Source organism: Carex rostrata, chromosome 1 (genome assembly GCF_964058835.1).
Source record: "Carex rostrata chromosome 1, lpCarRost1.2, whole genome shotgun sequence".
Classification (NCBI taxonomy): Eukaryota; Viridiplantae; Streptophyta; class Magnoliopsida; order Poales; family Cyperaceae; genus Carex; species Carex rostrata.
Genome location: NC_135918.1, coordinates 14,225,494 through 14,246,668, shown reverse-complemented (window position 1 = coordinate 14,246,668; position 21,175 = coordinate 14,225,494). Strand labels below are relative to the sequence as shown.

Here is a 21,175-nt window from a genome sequence, read left to right as displayed (position 1 = left end):
ATCAGAGTCGATGCGGGTAGCATCAGAGTCGATGCGGGTAGCATCAGAGTCGATGCGGGTAGCATCAGAGCTGACGCTGGTCGCATCGCGAGCTTCCAGAGCAGACAGCAAAGGCCCAATAAGGGCCCAGAATTGAAGCAACCGTTTTGAAAGGTCTATAAATATACCACCTTTGTCACCAGAGAGGGGGTTCCGAATTTGAAGATTCAAATCCTCAAGAATTGGAGTGTTGATCAAGAAAGAAGGGAAGATCCTTGCTAGATTGCTACATTGGGTTCTATCATGATCTCTTCTTTTATGATGTTGTTTGAGTAGATCTTTCTTGTTTCTAGGGTTGATGTAGTCTAAAGCTTTGATTGTATGTATTGCATTTGAATTTGAGTTGTTCTTGTGATCAATTGATTGAGTATCATTCTTTCATTGCTTGATTTTGATTGTTTGAATCTTGATTGTCTATTGTTGAATGTTTCTTGCATCTCTTCTAATTTCTTGACTTGATCCTTCTTGCAATTTAATCAAGCACATAAGGTAGGTTAGAAATCTGAAAAGATAGATCAATTGAACCGAGATGTGAGATTTCCATTTATTGAGAGATAGTGGATACCTTTGGCAAACCGATCAATTGACTTAGATTGAACACGAATAAACGAGAGTTGAAAGTTGTAGATCTAAGAAGGTGAAATTGCAATTCCTTATTAGGTTTCTGGTGCTAATAAACGAGAGTTGAGGCTCAGGAATCGTGGGTAGGGTCAGTAGAACCTTGCACAATCGAATAACTCAGAAACAGGTGCAATGCTGCATTCACTCGAAGGCCATGCAAGTCGCATGGGAGACCATGCGGGTCGCATCACTAGGGTCGCATCAGAGATGATGCGAGTCGAGTGAGGGTCCAGAGAGGCAAAACTGAGGATGAAATCTGAAACCCTGGAAACATCCTTTTAAACTTGACTGAAACAAACATTTATTTTCTTTTGCAATCTTTTGTTATTGAATTGAGAAATTGAAACGAATTCAAACCAAACTTTTCACTTCTAGTACCTAACTCGGATTTGTAGGAATTTAGAATCGAATTAAACCGTCCCTGAGGATCGATACCTTATTATACTATACGGATAGGGTTGTGCACTTGCAACCTTAGACGAGAGTAGATTCAAGGTTTAAACTGGTACAACTAGCTGTACCTGAGACTTTGTAGCATACCTTTGTAAGCGAACAATATACATTTAAGTGAGTTACAAATTGAATTGAATGTACATTTAAGTGAGTTGAAAATTGAATTGAATATATATTTAGATTTTATAATTACCTTATAGGGTAACGGGTACGAAATAGTCATTACCCATACCCTTACCCATTTATTTAATGAAAAAAAATTCTTACCCATACCCATACCCAATAAGTTAACGAAAAAAAAAATCTTACCCATACCCGTCTTATCGAATACGATACGGGTCGGGTAAACGGCTAAAAAGGTACCATTGACACCCCTAGGCAGCGCTTCTGATCAGTTGGTTCCTAGTAATTTTAGGTTTTAGTATATTTTGGTTTAGGCCTTTTAGCTTGTTTATGTTGGTAAATTTATGGGTTTTGAAGTTCTGTATCTTATTTTAGTTGTTCACTTATGGTACCATATATGATGTGGTACCAAATTTTATATCTTTAGTTTTTAATGAAACTAATGGTATTTTACTATCTCAAAAGAAATATAAAAAAAAATTAATTCTAATATCATATATTAGAAGAAAGTCAACTCACATCAAAAGCCTCGACTCTGCTGTTTCAATGTTAAAATAAAAAATTTAGTTCTATTTTTACCTTAAAAGAGAGTATTATTGTGTGAAAGGCCATTATGTATGCATGTACCTTTGGTACCTTTCTTGTGGAGGAACTGCAGCATATTGTTGTGTCATCTACTCAAAGTTGCTGACAATACTAAAACAAATACAATAGTTAGTTAAGGCGCATATATATAATAAGAATTAAGGATTAGTGAGCCCTCATAAAAAAGTTTTAGAATATAATTATATCATACCACTGATCTCCCAGAAAGATCTAATGAGATTTCTAATTTGAGGGCGAGAAGGACAGTAATATTACTGAAACATCACACATTATAAAGAGCACCTTGGCCTATTTCAGAATACCGTTCTTTCTTTTAGTATGGGTATCTTTTTTTCTCGTACAAAGCTTCCTTAGTCTCGATTTCAATTTTATTTGTTCCCCTTCTAAATTTGAAGAAAAGAAAGAACATGAATCAATTTTCATATTGCTATCATGCTTATCAATATGATCCAGTGAAAAATGGGACTGCAGCAACCCAAAAAAAAAGGCAGGACTTGGCTTAATTTCCCAACAGTAACAAAAAATTTCCTCAGACAAAATCTCATGTATATCTTATTTCAGATTTGGGGCCTTACTTTATTCAAAAGGTCCTTTTGGAGAATTTCGTACTTTCAAGTTGAAGGACAAACAAATCAGAAATCAACGTGCATGTTATATATATATTTTTTTTTTTTTGCTTTGGAATTAGAGATAGATAGGACCTTCATAATTTTGTTCAGAATTGAAAATTGGGACTTTAAACTAATTTCAAAAATTAGAGATAAAACTCAATCATGTGTTATCATAAATATCTATCATAGCAAAAATCAATTAACATTTTTATCTGTATATACTATTGAATACACCAACCTTCAATAGTTAGTGGCACTTGTCTTGACGTTCGATGTAGAGTTTTAGATTTCAGTAATACAGAGTGATGGTAGCATGGTTCCAGAAATCGGCCGATTCCGAGTCAACTCGGCCGAGTCAACTCGGAATCGGACGGGACCGGGCCGATTTTTACCCGAGTCTCACGCCTGTGCGAGTTTCTCAGCAAAACTCGGATGAACAGTGTTTGACTCGGCCGAGTTTTTCGATTTGCCGGCCGAGTCAACCGAGTTACACCGAGTTTTGTCCGAGTTGAGCCAATTCCAAGAAAAAACTTCCGACTCTCACTAACCTGGACTGTGTTGTGCTCTGTCGTAGGAGGTGCCATTCGAGTTTCTAGGGAGAGTCTTAATCGGCGCAGAAATTCAACTGGATGAGGAGAAGAGAAGAGATCGGCAAAGGAGAAGAGATTGGTTGATTTTCATAACTCTCCATTGGCGCAGGAAAAGGTTGAGCTCAGAACTTCAGAAGTCGGAAATCTCCAATGGCAAAGCTAGAAAGAAGAAGAGTCGGGACTTGGGAGTAGAAAGAAATGAGATGGGAATAAAATGAAAATTTACAGCCAGCCCCTCTCGTTTTACTATATTACTCTTTCTTTGATTTTAGTATTTTACTAGGAATTAGAAATGCAGTCGGCCCCTCTTTTTTTTTTTTAAATTTACAGTGCAGAACTGCAGATTTTGTTTTTGCAAATTATTTTACGCATTGGCACATGCTTTTGTTTTTTCTTGTACAGTGCAGATTTTCATTTTATTCATGTAAAATAATTTAAATAAATCATGTGACTCTACAGATTTTATTATGATCCAGCCAGTTCGGCATAGCTTCTGGCAATAAAAGTGTGTTCTATTTGTAATGTTTGTAATACATTATATAATTAGTGAATTATGTGAGTGTAATATTGTCTTAATTAATATAGTTTTTTTTTAAATTATTTTTATCAATTTTTTCCTATTTTTTGGCTACAAAACAAGACTTCTGCCAAAAATACCCGAGTTACCGATCCGATTCTTCCGATTCTGGCCGATTCATCCGATTCTGACTCAGCGGTCAAAAGTCCGATTCCGATTCCGATTCCGATTTCTGGAACCATGGATGGTAGCTCTCACATTACCCACAGTTAGTCAACATTATATTTGTAGGCTTGTCGCCACCTAAATATTAAAAAGACATGGTCGCTAAAGTTAGCTAATTACATGAGATCAGATATTCAATTGATTGCTTGCATGAGATGCAGAGGGGGGGAATTTTTTATTTCCTTGTTCTTCAGCTTTCTTTCATTCTTCTGTAACTGGATAAATCCCAACCTATCAGTACAAAAGACCGAGACGAACCACACAGGGGTATAATATCCACAACACCATAGCAATCATAACTCAACAATGAACAACATTACACCAGTTTAATTGATGTGCAGAATAAATGCCCGGGTGTCCTTACTACTTAACCATTAGGCCACATGTTACTTCAATTTATTGATTACACTGGTATTGAATAATTTAATTAGCAAACTTTGCTTGAACAAGGTCTAGAGACTAACAAATAACCAGACAGCTCAATATAAACAACTTATTATCAATATATTCAATGAGTTTGAAAGCAAGATATCAGGCTATCAGCTATCTAATTTGTTTTCTTTTTTTCTCATACCATTTCTTCTAGTATAATTAGTCGGGTTTATCAGAAAAAAATAAAACATGAAATTAGAAGAACTGAGAAATGTTGGCTGCTAACTATAAATACGCTACAATGCCTGTCAAGTTTCCCAAATTGTTCAAAAATAAAATAGATAAGGATCCTTACCATGGAAGTGTCAGCTACAAACTCCGGCCATGAGAGAGGTGGTCTTAGACCAGCTCCTCCCTTTAACAATCCCATACAAGTCCGCCAAGCACAGAGGCCATACAAAGAGGATCTCCACCCAAATCAAACCGACAAAAAACAGAAGCTTCTCTGCCACCAGATAATCATCGTACAGATCAGAATACCATTCTTCAGATCAACAAGAGGAGCGGGGACAAGGTGAATGGGAAGACATGATTGCACGTCAAAGTGAGGCCTAGTAGGTTTGACATATTTGCAAAACAGCCCAAAAAGATGGGACAATATTTGTAGAATTTTTGTGAACCCGATTCTTATCCACATGTTCTTGTCCAAGTTCCAAGACTACCAGTAGATAGCAAGGACTGCAATGAGGTCTCCTTTCATTTTGTTTCTTTGGCCCAAGACTAAGAACTGCTAATTGCATTTCAAAAGAAAATTGAACTATATTAGAATGTATGCATGGATGGGATGAAAGATGAAGGATATGTGTACAAACCACAATTGCTTAAGAAGTATGATGGAAATTGAGTAGATAACACATAGGCTGCAACTTCTATTTTTTGATGCAGAAAGAACTTCATGATAAATTCTGTTACTAATTACGAAACTGATAATATATGCTTTGATGATTTTCATAACGACAGGGTGCATACCTGATCCATATTTGGAAAAATTCAATGAATCTTTTGTCACTAATTAAGAAGTGCCCTAATTATAATGGTATGAGGTAGATGAGCTCTCTGGCAGATTTAGTTAATTTGAGAAGATGTTACTCCCTGCAAAATGAGAGATTCACCTCCTTTAGGTTTTTCAAAATCTTACCAGCACATGCAAACAAGGGAGAAAGTTGCCTTTGATAAGGTCCTCGAATCTCCGTATAGAATTGTATGAAATACCACTGTGAATTAAAGAGAATCCAAATTATAATTGTAATGCAGATCAAAATATACATTATCCGTAAGATTGAAAAGTGCATAAGAAAGCAAAATAGAAAGACTTAGAAAAATAATGCATTTTACCATTTATTTATACACGCCTTAGAAAGATAAGAGAAACTAGGGTGGTTGTACTTGTGGTGTTCCTATCTCCCCAATCAAGTGGACAAATGGAATATGAGATATCTTATGCCAATCATCCCCATGATCAGGTATGCATCTGCGTATTTGATCTGGGCATTCCTCAATGTATATCTCTACAAGATTTAATGCATAGCTTCTTCAAGGAAGTGAGCAAATGTAATTGGGAAGGATGGCATGTCAGCTCCTAACAATCACGGAACACAAGCTTTTCCAGGGTTGTTATTTGGTTGAACCAACTTTCTTCATGTGCCATACATATTACAAGAATCTCTAAAGGAGTATTCTATTATAAGTGTACGCAATGAAGGCAGCCTTCCTAGTCTTGGGAGGCTCTTGTAGTCGTACACGTCCAGGTAAGTGATTGCAAACATTTCTTTTCATATTCTTCATGACAAATCTCATCCAAGGGATGTTCTTCGTAGGTCTGTATAATTACCCTAAGGTGCAAAACCTCAAGGGATTTTAATACTCTGATTGACAAATTTAAAACTTACACTCAAATTACATTTCAAAAATGAGAAACCGATTAATTCTTTTAAGTAAATGTGCATTTACTATTAGATTAGGCTATCTCCAAATATAAATGGTACTGGTACTCCAGAAATACACAGTAACAGTAAGCTTTAAAGTTTTAAAACTACACAGTAATATTAGTCTGTTACCAATACCCATAATTCCATGATTTTTGGAAGTTGGTTGCATCTTATTAAACTTCTCTGGTACTAAGGATGCCAATACACTTTCCAGTTCTTCTGTGGTCAATATCATAGTAGGAAAAATCGGCCGATTCCGATCCGATACTCCGATCCCGTATCGGTATCGGCCGGCCCCGATCCTATCCTGAGCCGATCCTCACATAGCAAATCATAAAGAAAAAAGAAAAAAAAAACCCGATTCTAAGCCGATCCTGAGCCAATCCCGATCCGATACTCCGATCCCGTATCGGTATCGGCCGGGACCGATCCCGATACCGATACCGATTTTTCCTACTATGGTCAATATCCTATCAGATGATTAACCTTAGCACTTAGCTATTTAAAGGAAACCACACAAATTGGTTAGGATTTCTTTATGTTTTTGCCTAGGAACCACCGCAGAAAAAGAGAGGCAAAATATAGAAAACTAACCAAACAGTGGAGAAGACGCCAGAGGCAGAGTCGCGGAGTCCCGGTAACCGGAGGGATGGGAAGCAGTTGGCAGTCTGTGCAGAGCGGAAGAGAAGGTCGGCAGTCTGCGGTTAGGCACGCACGAAAGGGAGAAAGGAATTGCGGGGAAAGAGGAGAAAGGTATTTTGGGGTTATGTGGTCTGCCAAGAGAAAAAAATTAGTTGGGCTGCAGATAGGCAAAATAAATTTCACGGTAGGCAAAAGTCCATATACTTATGGTTTAAACTTTATTTTCAATAGTCCTATACCTTATTTCAAAAATTCGTGAGTGGGAACCAGTCTCTATGTGAATCTGCCTCATTGAAGTGGATGAATGGAATATGAGATATCTTATGCCAATCATCTCCTTTATCGGGTTGGCATCGGCGTATTAGATCTGGGCATTCCTCGATGCATAGTTCTACGAGGTTTGGTGGTAAACCGTTTTCCGGTAATGAAGACAACTCTGGGCAAAAAGAAATGCGTAGCTTCTTCAAGGAAGTGAGCAAATATAATTGGGAAGGAAGGCAGCTCAGCATCCGACAATTATGGAACTCAAGCTTTTCCAGAGATGTTAATTGGTTGAACCAACTTTCTTCTTCTTCCATATTACAACATGATGAAAATAATGCCGCACAAGTGCAGGTAAGTTAGAGATGGCAAACATTGTTTTTCATATTCTTCATGAGAAATCTCATCCCAGGATTCAGAAATGTGTTGAATTTCATCACAATATGTTATTTTTAAATCTCTCAATTTAACAAGATATTGTAACCCTCCAACAAAGTGAACTAGCTTACTATACCTAAGGTGCAAAACCTCAAGGGATTTTAAATGAGTACAATCTATGCACACATATTTTTGGTCTGATATTCTAAAGTGAGAAAGGGAAGGCATCTGTTGTGTTGGAATACTACAATGTTCGGAACAATCTGACAATGTAAACTCTACCACTGTGGTTAAAGAATACAAAGGCAGTGTTCTCAGTGACAAACAACCATTCAAGTGGAGCTTTATGAGGTGTGGAAATATTGTCTTTCCAACCATTCCATCCTCCCAGTTTACCCAAAATAACATACTAGAGAATGCCAACTCCTTCAAAGATGGAAATATCACATCCGACCTGCCATAAAATTCACTACCAACCTTTTTAATTGATATTAAAGAATGAAAGCTGAGATGTTCGAGGAAAGGGAGCTCCCCAAAAGCAGGAAGGCTACTAAACCTAAAGGAGGATACATGAATAACCTTTAGATTGTATAAAGTCGGATGAGATGAGCACATCCAAACTGGAAGAGATTCCCCAGTGCCCCCGATTTTTAGAATTTCTAAACTGGGGGCTGGCATTAGGGCATCAAGAATCTCCATATTCATCTCGGTTGTTGGTCCATATTCATAGTAATCAAATCTCAACTCTAAACTTTTGAGGTATTTTTTCTTGTCTAATTTAGATTCAGCTGCTTCTTCTTTACTAGATACATTCTAGAGCCCACTTAGAAGAAGGTGTCCGCTTATTTCATTCATGTCCTTCAACTCACTGATTCTATGCCCCTTGCTCTTCGCTATACGGAATTCCTGAAGCTCTTGGAGCTTGGTTAGTTTCCCTATACTGGATATTAAATAAATAGTATCAGAGCTTGCATATAAATGCCGCAAGTTTATAAGTTGATTCATTCCTTTAGGTAACTTTTCAAAGTTGCAGCCTCGCACATCTAGCACCTGAAGATGGCATAAGGCACAAAATTCATCAGGAATCAACCTAATACCAGTGAAGGAGAGATCCACAAATCGGAGATGCCCCAGTAGACAAGATGAATCCAACACACGTAGACCCTTGGAATAGGCGGGATCCACATAATTATCATTGAAGGAGAGCTCCACAATTTCAGGAAAATTTAGTCCAGGCACAATATTATATGAATCCAACACACGTATACCCTTGTTATTTGCTAAGATATTGCCAATGAATTTATCACTGCCGTTTCTCAAATTACCAAAAAAAATTGCAGTTCGTAGTCTTCTACTGTTCTCGCATTTCAACTCTATCACTGAATTGTCACAATCTATACCCAAATGGCGAGCTGAAGATGGCAGATGCTTATCAGGGCTTTTAACGAAATAGAATTCATTAGAGGAAATAGCATTAGCTAAGTCCCGCACTAGACCATGCATGATGTACATGTCATCACTTAATGTTTTCTGAAAGAAGAATTTGTCGACGAGTTTACCAAACCACTTCCTTCCTATATCTTCTAATCTAATTTCTCCTTTGTCCAGCCTTCCTTTCTCTTCTTTGCTGGGTTGAATAAAGCCCTGTGAAATCCACATCTGAACCAATCTTTCCCTTTCAAATACATAGTGTTTTGGAAATATGGAACAAAATACAAAGCATTGTTTTAGCTCAGGTTCCAAATAATTATAGCCAACAGCAATAGAAGGAAGGATTTTCTCGCGGGCACCTTCAATGTTCCACCAATCGCTTCCACATATATCTTCGCAGAATCCTTTTTCTAATTTGGTACTCAACAATGTCCCAATAACCTCACCTGCTAGAGGCAACCCATGTAACTTTCCAGCTATATGTTTACCAATCTTTTTCAATTCCTCTTGCTCTGACAGAGGCAAAGTTTGTTGATTTCCAAACTTGAAACCACCAAACGCATAATACTGAAAAAGTTCCCAAAAGGAATCTGGTTTCAAAACATCCAGTTTTACTTCAGGCAGTGTTCCTATTGCTTTTGCAATGTTTGTGCTCTGGGTGGTTACAACAACAACACTTCCTACCTCCCCATAATATAGCACTGAACGCAACATACTCCATATGTGCTCTGTCCTGTCGGCCAAATCATCCAATATAAGTAAGAATCTCTGATTTTTTATAGTTTCGATAAGCCTTTTTTCAACAATATTCAAATTTCGTGAGTATCCAGGCTCAAAACCCCTCCCTTCAAAAGAACATAACATCTCTTGCATAATTTTCTTAGCATCATGATTTTCTGAGACATAAACCCAGGCTTCTAAAGGAAAATGCTCTTTCACTCTCTCATCGTTGTAGATCATTTTAGCAACAGTAGTTTTTCCAACACCACCTAGACCAACAATGGGTATGACTGCTAGTTTTCGGTTGCTGATGGGATTAGGTTCTGCTATAGTGTTAATCGTTGTTACTGTATTTTTACTTTGAACTGGTGAATAAGAATAACCCTTCATAACTGCGCCACTAAACATTGATTTTCCAGATTCACTCAAGCCCAGTACTACTTCTTTACTTTGTTCTGGTACATCACCCTTTTTAATTGTGCCACTAGACATTGATTTCAAAGATCCACTCAGGCCAAAAAAACCTCCTTTACTTTGTTCTGGTGTATCACCCTTTATAACTGTCCGAATAAACATTAGTTTCCCGGGTATACCCCAGCTTAACAAATTCCTGAATATCTTATCAGAAAAATTGCTGCTCCCTTCTTCTCCTAGTTGTAAATTAGGATCATATAAAGCTATATGCTTAAAATCTCCATATAGAACGTTTAATATCATGTCCAAGATTAAGTTGATTTCTTTATCCCGGCCAAATATGGTTACTCCCAGGGGCTAAATAGGAGCTTGTTTCACAACCAGGATTGCCCAATTGTTCTTTCCCTTTATCACTATAAAATTGTAAAGCTTTGATGAAATCCCCCATGCACAGCTTATCGAGCTTTTTTACAACAAATTTCAACTCCTTCAAATCTTTATCAGGAGAAAACAGATTTTTAACCATCTTACCAAATGATAAGGCAATTTCACTAACCTTACCCTTTCCTTTGATACTCTCACGAATTCTCTTGGCCTCAAAGTAATCCAGAACATCTTCTGCCTCGTAGGCAGCATCTTTAAGCTGCTCGAGCCATGTGTCGAGACCCTTGTTAGTAATTTGCCGCTTCTTGGCTGCTTCAATCACACTTTGGATTTGGGGAAGTTGAATCTCCAAGTTTGTGAGCATCTCCCTGGTATCAGTGTGCAGTTTATAGTTGTCACCGAGGTAGGAGCGCCCTTGATCGACCACCTTGCCAATGACGGCAGATGCGAACCACCCTCCCGTTATCAGCTCCACTCCTGCCATTCTAAAGGAAACAATAAAGAAAAAAAGAGATCTGAGTGATAGATTGGGGTCAACGGGGTGTTTGGCGGTATGAATGAGGTATAGGGAGATGGAGATCAGATCTAGAAATCAAAGTATAGTATAGAGATAGAAGTTGACCATCAAGAGTCACTGTCTTTACAAAGTAGGTGGAAGACCCCTAAGCACTAACAGTTTCTTTATTAGTAAGTTGACTATCAAACTTATTGATAAATGAAAAGTTACCTTATATTTTATATTCAAAATTTGTAAATCAACTTACATTTAATTATTCCAAATTGATTCAGAAAAATTATCCTTTCCATATGTATTGGTTTAAAATTCATTAATGTGTTTATACATAAAAAAATCTAATAATTGTTCATATGTTTATAAAAATAATTAAATATTTTTTAAAATTGAAACTGTAGTAAGAAGGAGAAAAATAATATTGACTTTTGGATTCTTCAAAAGCGGATCTTAAAGTGAAAGATCCGGTAATTACTTACTATTTCTTTTTGTTCATTCAATTATATTGAACTATTAGAATAAATTAAAGATGTGAAATTATCTTCAATTTACACAAAAATTAATTTAGTTTTCAAGAAACGTACTTTATATATTATTTTCTCTTTTTTATAATTTATATATTCTAAATCAGTGATATTAATCATATTTACTAATTATATTCACATTTCTATTTGAGTAAGGTCTTCTATGCTATACTTTGATAGTATATCTATAGATAGCATAAGGTCTTCTATGCTACAGTCTCAAAAACATATAAGTGAGGCTATGGTACTTTGCAATGCGTGGATCGTTCCGTGCATTAGATTCATATATCTGTCTTAAAAGTCCAAATAGTCAATCCAAACCGCTAAACATTATTATCATATGAAAATATATTTGGAGACCAAATTTTATATTTTTTGGAACTTCTTTACTATTTTATATCTTGGGTCCTTTTGTATTGTGGTAGCTGCAAGAACAAATGAATGAAAAATAAAAAAATATACATTGTCAAAACAAAAAAATCAGTAAATATAACAAGTGCTAACCAAAAACTGAAGTCACCTTATGTTTAAAACTTATTACATAATTAAACAGAGATTGTAATATATAATGCTTTCTACAAGATAAGGTTCATCTCCTTAGAGAAGCCATGTATTCTAGATCTCCATCTGCATGGCACTGCTGCTCCTCCAGGTTGGCTCCGGTTCTGTTGTTTACCACCTGATAAAGTCATTCCATGTTGCGCCTGCTGGGAGTACTGTAGAGCATTGACCATTTGCTCGCCAGTGTAGAGTGAGAACAAAGATGAAGATGAAATGGGATATCTCATTCCAACTACTGGGACCCTAGCAGCTGCACTTGCTCTCCTTGTGGTGGGACCCAAATTTCAGCCTCAATTCTTGCTTACAGCGGAACCAAAGATTAAAATGAAGATAAATTAATGGATCTCAAATAATTCCAACTAATTGGATGCCCTGCAGCTGCAGTTCCTCTCCTCCCTGCGGTGGGACCCACATCCAAATTCAGTTGCTAATTGTGGCTGTTGCTTCTGCTCAATAATATTCTATATATGTGGAGAAAAATTAAGCAGTTAGTACCAGATGGTTAATTTGTTTGGCACGCAGATAACCTGCTTACAAAACCTCAAAATTATCATTTTTATACTCAATTACCAGCATGGTTAGTGCCAAACAGAGCAAGAAAAGAAGCGCAGCTAGGGACTGGATATTGTGGGAAACAGAGAATGTGTGTAAACAGGGGAGTTGAAGCTATATCATAGATATTGATGTAAAATGTAGGATTTGTTGTTGTAAACATTTTTATCAATACAACCTTCATAGTCACTACCAAGTTTAAAAAAAATATATATATCATTTGTATACTCCGCAGAAGAACCTTCTAAAGCTGTTAATTATAAAATATTCATGCCTATACTCTATTCCTTAATAAACGTCACCTCTTTCCTTATTTATGTTGAGAGGAGACACAGTGTCAAGCTAATGTTTTTTCATGAATCCACTCAAATATCCAACAATAATATGCAATTTTTTGATGAAATATAAACCACCAAAATCCCCAAGGAAGCTAGATTAAAGAAAATATAACAATCTATTCACCAGTTGTTTTTTTGGATGTCAATTTTTTTTTCATATTCACCAATGGTTTTCCAATAGAAACCTATCAAAGCAGCTAAGTTCAATCTAAATGATATATTGAATGCAGAAAATTAGTATAACAATCAAGTTCATTTGAAGCTTATCGGTATATGCCAATATTTAACTAAAAACGACAAGATTCTGAAGTAGACCGTTTCAACAAAGATATAGCCTTTAGAGAAATTATAAGAATGTCAAAATCAATCTAATGTAAACACTGCAAACGTAATTTAAGTTACTAGCAACAAGTACCTGCATTCTCAGTGAAAAATTGGTATAGGGAATCCAATAACCATGTCTGGACTTGCTGTACCAATTTTTGCGGGTCGGACATGGCAGTTAAAAGCACCGCCATTCTGCTGACCATTGTAGAGTGGAACCCAAGATGAAGATGGATCTTCCATTCTAAATACTGGGACTCCCAGCAGCTACAGTTTCTCTCCTCCTCACTGTGGGTCCCACATCCTAGCTTCAATTCCTGCTTGCAGCTGTTGTATCGGTATCCGTGTGTGCACATTCTATATAGGTGGAGTAAAATACTAAAATTAAGTAGTCCTTGCCATGTTTTATTAAGAAGGGGGAATTTCATGTATCCCCCTCAAAAACTTCAATATTACGTATTTCCCCCTCAAAAGTTTGTAATAACGTATTTGTCCTTCAAAAATGTCAAAACTCACATATTTACCCATTGCATCATTAAAATATATTAAATATCTTTAAATTTTACTTTAGACCATTATGCCCTTATGGTCTTTCTCCGATTCTCTGATTTTCTCTCAGACTCAAATTCTCCCCGCTAAATGCTGTCTTTGAGAGTTGCAAGCAATTTAAATTGTTGAAAAGTGCTTGATTTGACTGGAAGTGGATTGAATGGTACCATACTAGATGATATTAGAGATTCATTTCTCTGAATGGTACCGTAGCAGCAGATTTTGATTCTCTTTCTCCTTTCAAGTATTCAATTTTATTCACCTATCTACTTCGGGTATAGAGCCATATAGCTTGGTAAGAAGTCAAAACTCAACTATTTGTTAACTCATTAACTCAGCTAGGGAAGGGTACGAAATTACTTTGCCCACCATCTTCGAAGGGGTAGCTCGTCAGCACCTAGTGTTTATTTAGTCACACCTTTTGGTACTTAGACTGAAGTAAAGTACATCAATCGGTCTGAGAGCTAAGGCCATGGGCTGATTTGAGAGCATATCTGACTTGATCGAACTTCCATCTATGATTTTCCAATTCATCTTCTTTGAAAAAAGAGGGCTGGGAACCATGAACGAATTGTGAGCTGAGGCGAGCGATCAGCTTCTTGCTCATGATTGAAGGAATTCAAGAGGTGTCTTAGAGTTTTCACTTTTCAAGAAGTACAAATACTTCTTGATCAACTACGGCATAGAATTATTGGGGAAGGGGAGTGAGAGATTATTGAGGGGAAGTGGATTGTATGAGTGATAAGTGACAACTGAGTAATCAAGTAAAAAAGATGGCAAGGTAGACTTCTGGTTCTTCAATGAGCTTTAGAGAAAAAAAAATTGGCTGGAGCATTTAGACGAACGAGAGGAAAGATTGGAGAGAAGGAACGAATAAAGAAGGGTATAATGGTCCATTTTTTTTTGAAATATTATTATTTATTTATTTTATATATTTTAATATATTTTAATGATGCAATGGGTAAATATGTGAGTTTTGACATTTTTGAAGGACAAATACGTTATTACAAACTTTTGAGGGGGAAATACGTAATATTGAAGTTTTTGAGGGGGATACATGAAATTCCCCCTATTAAGAAATGGACTAATGTATCACACACATATAATTTGTTCCAATATCTACCTTGCAATAGTTTCTAATAATGCGGCTAATTAGCTTACGAACTTTCAGAATTTATCATTTAGGTCCTCTTTTACAGATCTATTTAAACATATTAATGGAATATTACCATTGCCCATCGCCTTCTATTTTGTTAATAAACATTCCCTCAATTATGTAGAGATAAACATACATTAACTGAGGTTTTACATGAACTGCTGCTTTGTTGAACAATATGTATCAACTACAAAATACAGTAATCCCTCCCCCCTCCACCAACCCCCAAAGAAACAATTTCCCATCTCAAATCAGCTAAGAATTTTTGCAGTACTAACTTCAGTACTAATAATCTGTGCTTGTTTAATTTGGATCCTTTTTTACCTGATTTAGCTGCTTCTGTTGTGTTTAAAATTAATTTTCCTCCCCAAAATGGCAATCTTAAGATTCTTATTCACTCCAAAATTAGAGCTGTCATCATGCACAACCATAATTGAGAGGTGACTTAGTGATATACAATGTACGGCTTTCATTGACCAAATTCAAATATAAGTATCAAAGAAGAATAACCTAATTAACCTGGGATGGCCCATTAGCTCATAATTGGCATCAATTGTTTAGTAACTGTGTAAAAACAAGTCAAACAATTTTAGTCAGGCAATGAAATTATTATTTAATATTGGACACAATCTGAGAATTTGCATTATGATATAGCTTGGTGTCTGCCTTTGCAAAGAATAGGTTTGGAAGAGCTTCTGATCAGATGGTTCCTAGTTATATTTTGGTTTATATGTATTAGCTTGTTTATGTTGCTATATTTATGGGTTTTGAAGTTCATTATTAGGTTAATTTATTTGTAAATTCTGGTACCGTGGTATGGTACCAAATTTTTAATCTTTAGTTTCTAATGAAACTGATGATAATCCACTATCTCAAAAGAAATAAAAAAATGTAATAATATTTGACATGAATTAGAAGGATGTCAACTTACTAGCCTGCACTTTGCTGTTTCAATGTTAAAATAAAACTGTCCGTTCTAATTAGGAAATTTTTTCTAAAGCTAAATTAAATATTAAGTATATATGCATGTACCTTTGGTATCTTTCTTGTTGGGGAACTGCAACATATCATTGAATTATTTGCTCAAATTGCCGACAATATTAAAACAAATACAAATAGTGAGTTAAGGGATATATATATATATAATAATAATAATTAAGGATTAATGAACCCTCATAAAAATGTTTCAGAATATAATTAAATCATACCACTGATCTCCCAGAAAGATATGATGAGATTTCTCATTTGAGGGCGAGAAGGAAAGTAACCTTACTGGAACATCACACATTATAGAGAGCACCTTGTCCTTTTCAGAATACCATTGTTTTTCTTTTAGCATTGATACCTTTTTTCTCATTCAAAGTTTTCTTAGTCTCGATTTCAATTTTATTTCTTCCCATCCTAAATTGAAAAAAACAAGTTATAGAACATGAGTCAATTTTCTTTTTTCTTGCAAACTTATCGATATTCCTGAAAAAATGGGAGTGCGGCAACCAAAAATAAAAGACGAGAAAATTAAGGAGTAGATAACACATAGGGTGTACCTTTTATTTTTTGATGCAGAAAGTAATTCGTGATAAATTACGTTACTAACAAAACTGAAACTATATGCTTTGATGCTTTTTGTAACAACAGGCTACAAATCTGTCATTTTTGGAAACAATTCAAGAAATCATTCACTAATTAAAAAGTGCCCTAATTAAAATGGTATCAGGTAGATGAGCTTGCTGACAGAATGAGTTATTTCAGAAGATGTTACTCCCCACAAAATGAGAAATTGATGTACCTTGAGAACACAGATTGCGAGTTTCACTTTCTTCTAATAGATAGTTTCCTTTACTTTTTCGACATCTTCCCAGCACATGCAAACACGGGACAAAGTCACCTTTGATCGGGTCTTCCAATCTCCGTATAGAATGCTACGAAATACAAGTGTGAATTAAAGAGAAGCCAAATTATAATTTTAATGCAGGTCAAAATATACATTCTCCAAAAGATTCAAAAGCACATAATTAGAAATCAAAATAGAATGAGTTAGAAAAAAATTGCCTTTTATTATCACACACCTTTGAAAGATAAAAGAACCTAGTGAAATTGTACTTCTGGTGTTCTTATCTCCGGAATTAAGTGGACGAATGGGATATGAGATATCTTATGCCAATCAACCCCTTGATTGGGTTCGCATCGGTGTATTAGATCTGGGCATTCCTCAATGTATAGTTCTATGAGGTTGGGTGGTAAACCATTTTTCGGTAATGAACGCAGCCTACAGCAAGAAGAAATGTGTAGCTTCTTCAAGGAAGTGAACAAATGTAATTGGGAAGGAAGGCATGTCAGTTCCTCACAATTACTGAACTCAAGCTTTTCGAGGGATGTTAATTGGTTGAACCAACTTTCTTCACCTGCCACATTACAATCAAATGAATAGTATTTTTCTATCAAAAGTGTACACAGTGAAGGCATCCTTCCTAGTCTTGGGAGGCTCACGAAGTTGCACAGGTGCAGGTAAGTTAGAGATTGCAAACATTGATTTTCATATTCTTCATGAGATATCTCAACCCAGATATGTTCTTCATAGGTGTGTCGAATTTCCCAACAATTTTTAATTACTAACTCTCTCAATTTAACAAGGTGCATTAACCCTCCAACAAAGCAAACTAAGCCAATATCCGTAAGGTGCAAAATCTCAAGAGATTTTAAACGAGTACAATCTATAGTCACAGATTTTCGGTGTGTTATGCTAAAGTAAGCAAGGGAAGGTGGTACCCTTGGAATATTACCAAGATTATGATGCATTACATTGGACAATGTAAGATCTACCACTGAGGTTAATGAATACAGAGGGAGTGTCTTTGGCCGGCAACCATCCAAGTGGAGCTTTTTGAGATGCGGAAATATTGTCTTTCCAACCTCTCCATCCTCCCACTTTACCAAACAGAACATATCAGCGAATGTCAACTCATTCAAAGATGGAAAGATCACATCAGAGCTGCCATAAAATTCACTACCGATCTCATTAATAAATGGTAAATCATGAAAGCTGAGAACTTCAAGGCAAGGGAGCTCCCCAAAAGCAGGAAGGCTTTCTAAGTGAAAGTGGGATACATAAATAACCTTTAGATAGTAAAAAACAGGATTAGATGAGCACATCCAACCTGGAAGAGATTCCCCAAAGATGCCCCCACAGCTGCCCCCGACTTTTAGAATTTCTAAACTGGGGGGTGGCTTTAGGGCATCAAGAATCTCTATTTTCACCCTGTAATCATATCTCAACTCTAAACTTTTGAGATACTTTTTCTTGTCTAACATCGATTCAGCTGCTGCTTCTTCACTAGATACATTCTGGAGCTTACTTAGAAGAAGGTGCCCGCTTATTTCATTCATGTCCTTCAACTCACTGATCCTATGCCCCTCGTTATTTCCTATATGAAATTCCTCAAGCTCTTGGAGCTTGGTTAGTTTTCCTATACTGGATATTAAAGAAATAGTATCAGAGCTTGCATATAAATGCCGCAAGTTTATAAGTTGATTCATTCTTTTAGGTAACTTTCCAAAGTTACAGCCTCGCACATCTAGTACCTCAAGATGGCACAAGGAGCAAAATTCATCGGGAATGGACATAATACCAGTGGAGGAGAGATCCAAGAATCGGAGATGCCCCAGTTGACAAGCGGCATTAATGGGATCATTTGTTTCAAGAACAATAGAAGATGAACCCAACACACGTAGACTCTTGTAATTGGCCAAGATATTGCTAATGAATTTATCATTTCCATTCGTCCAATTACCAAACAAAATCACAGATCGTAGTCTTGCACTTGAATTATTCTCACATTTCCAATCTATCTCTGAATTATCACAATCTATACCCAAGTGGCGGGCTGAAGATGGGAGACGCTTATCGTGGCTTTTAACAAAACAAAATTCATTCGAGGAAACAGCAATAGCTAAGTCCCGCACTAGACCATGCATGACGTACTTGCCATCACTTACTGTTGGCTGAAAGAAGATTCTGTCGACGAGTTTAGCAAACCACTTCCTTCCTATATCTTCTAATCTAATTTCTCCTTTCTCCAGCCTACCTTTCTCTTCTTTGATTGGTTGAATAAAGCCCTGTGAAATCCACATCTGAACCAATCTTTCCCTTTCAAATACATATTGTTTTGGAAATATGGAACAAAATACAAAGCATTGTTTTAGCTCAGGTTCCAAATAGTTATAGCCAACACCAATAGAAGGAAGGATTTGCTCGCGGGCACCTTCGATGTTCCACCAATCACTTCTACAAATATCTTCCCAAAATTCTTTTTTTAATCTTATACTCAACAATTTCCCAATAACCTCGCCTGCTAGAGGTGTAGAGAAAAACAAGGGTTTCAAAGAGAGAAAATCAAAGAGGAGATAGATCAAGTTTTTGTCGGGAAAAAAGCCACATCCATTTTCTGTTTTCTGAAATTTATTTGAGTCTTTACATATTTTACAAATAAGATCCTACAAACTTTAGTTATTACAAATAACAGAAAAATAAAAGGAAATAAGAGGAATGAGTAAGGGACCCAACAAACTCCTCCTCCCGACTCATGGAGCGTGTCCTCCCACCAAACCCGCCTTCTCACAACAAACTTCAAGCTTCAATGACGGTATCGACTTTGTCAACATATCCGAACCATTCTCACTCGTGTGGATTTTCTCCAACACCAATTCCTTGCTCTCAAGCACATCACGTATCTAATGATACCTCAACTCAATGTGTTTGGAGCGAGAGTGAAACATCGGATTCTTGCTCAAGTGAATCGCACTTTGACTATCACAAAATAATACATACCTCTCTTGCCGAACATCCAACTCATGCAAGAACTTTTTCATCCAAATTAGTTCTTTGCATGCCTCCGTAATGGCTATGTACTCGGCTTCGGTAGTAGAGAGTGCAATACACTTTTGCAACTTAGATTGCCATGACACGGCTCCGTTTCCAAAACAAACCAAATAACCGGATGTAGACTTCCTCGAGTCTATGTCACCGGCCCAATCGGCATCCGTATATGCCTCCAACATTGGATTGTTTGTGCCACCAAAACAAATGCAATGTTTGCTTGTGCCCCTCAAATACCTAAGAATCCACTTAACGACATTCCAATGCACCCTACCCGGATTAGAAAGAAAACGGCTTACCACACCAACCGCATGAGCAATATCCGGTCTCGTGCACACCATTGCATACATTAAAGAGCCTACAACCGAGGCATATGGCACATTTCTCATCTCATTCTTCTCATTTTCATCTTTAGGACAGCTATCATGAGACAATTTAAAATGATTAGCAAGAGGAGATGTTACCGGTTTACACTTGTCCATGTTGAATCTTTGAAGTACCTTCTCGATGTACTTCTCTTGTGACAACCAAAGCTTCCGATCCTTACGGTCTCTAGTGATTCTCATTCCAAGAATTTGCCTTGCAGCACCCAAGTCTTTCATGGCAAATTCATTCCCAAGCCTCTCTTTCAATGCTTTGATTTTTGTTAAATCACTTCCAACGACCAACATGTCGTCAACATAGAGCAAGAGGATAATAAAGTCACCACTAGAATATTTCTTCACAAAAACACAATTATCGGAATTAGTTTTCTCAAATTTGTTGTCACACATAAAAGATTCAAACCTTTTGTACCAATTTCGAGGCGCTTGCTTCAAGCCATAAAGGCTCCTCCTCAACTTGCATACCAAGTGATCTTGCCCCTTCTTCTCAAAACCCTCGGGTTGCTCCATGTAGAGCTCCTCCTCCAAATCACCATGGAGGAATGCGGTCTTGACATCTAGTTGCTCAATCTCCAAATTCATACTAGCGGCCAAACCAAGCACTACCCGGATTGAGGACATTTTGACCACGGGCGAAAAAATTTCTTCAAAATCAATTCCCTTCTTTTGGTCGAATCCCTTCACAACTAACCGAGCTTTGTACCTCGGTTTTGCCTCTTGACCCTCGGATTTAATCCGAAACACCCATTTGTTCTTGAGCACTTTCTTGCCTTTTGGTAACTCCACCAACTCAAAAGTGTTGTTCTCATGCAAAGATTTCATCTCATCTTGCATGGCTTCCAACCACTCACTTTTGTGCTCCGACAATATGGCTTCTTCAAAGCATTCGGGCTCACCACTATCTACAAGCAAAACAAATTCATTAGAAGAATACCTTGTAGTAGCCCGCCTATCTCGGGTTGATCTCCTCAATTCTTGCACTTGAGGAGTCTCACTTGAAGAGGTTTCGATTTGAGAGTCATTCTCCTC

The 21,175-nt window shown here is 36.9% G+C and overlaps 1 protein-coding gene and 1 pseudogene across 1 annotated transcript; both read right to left on the bottom strand.

The window, feature by feature from the left end:
* Nucleotides 1-7,032: 7,032 nt before the first annotated feature.
* LOC144563777 (putative disease resistance protein At3g14460) lies at nt 7,033-19,241 on the bottom strand. The gene is made up of 2 exons (XM_078313265.1): nt 17,293-19,241; nt 7,033-7,358 (listed from the first exon to the last, which is right to left on the bottom strand). Exons 1-2 carry the CDS (start codon nt 19,016-19,018, stop codon nt 7,033-7,035), a joined length of 2,052 nt encoding a protein of 683 aa, XP_078169391.1. The 5' UTR covers nt 19,019-19,241.
* LOC144563928 (disease resistance protein RGA2-like) lies at nt 7,367-10,883 on the bottom strand (annotated as a pseudogene).
* Nucleotides 19,242-21,175: the final 1,934 nt, after the last annotated feature.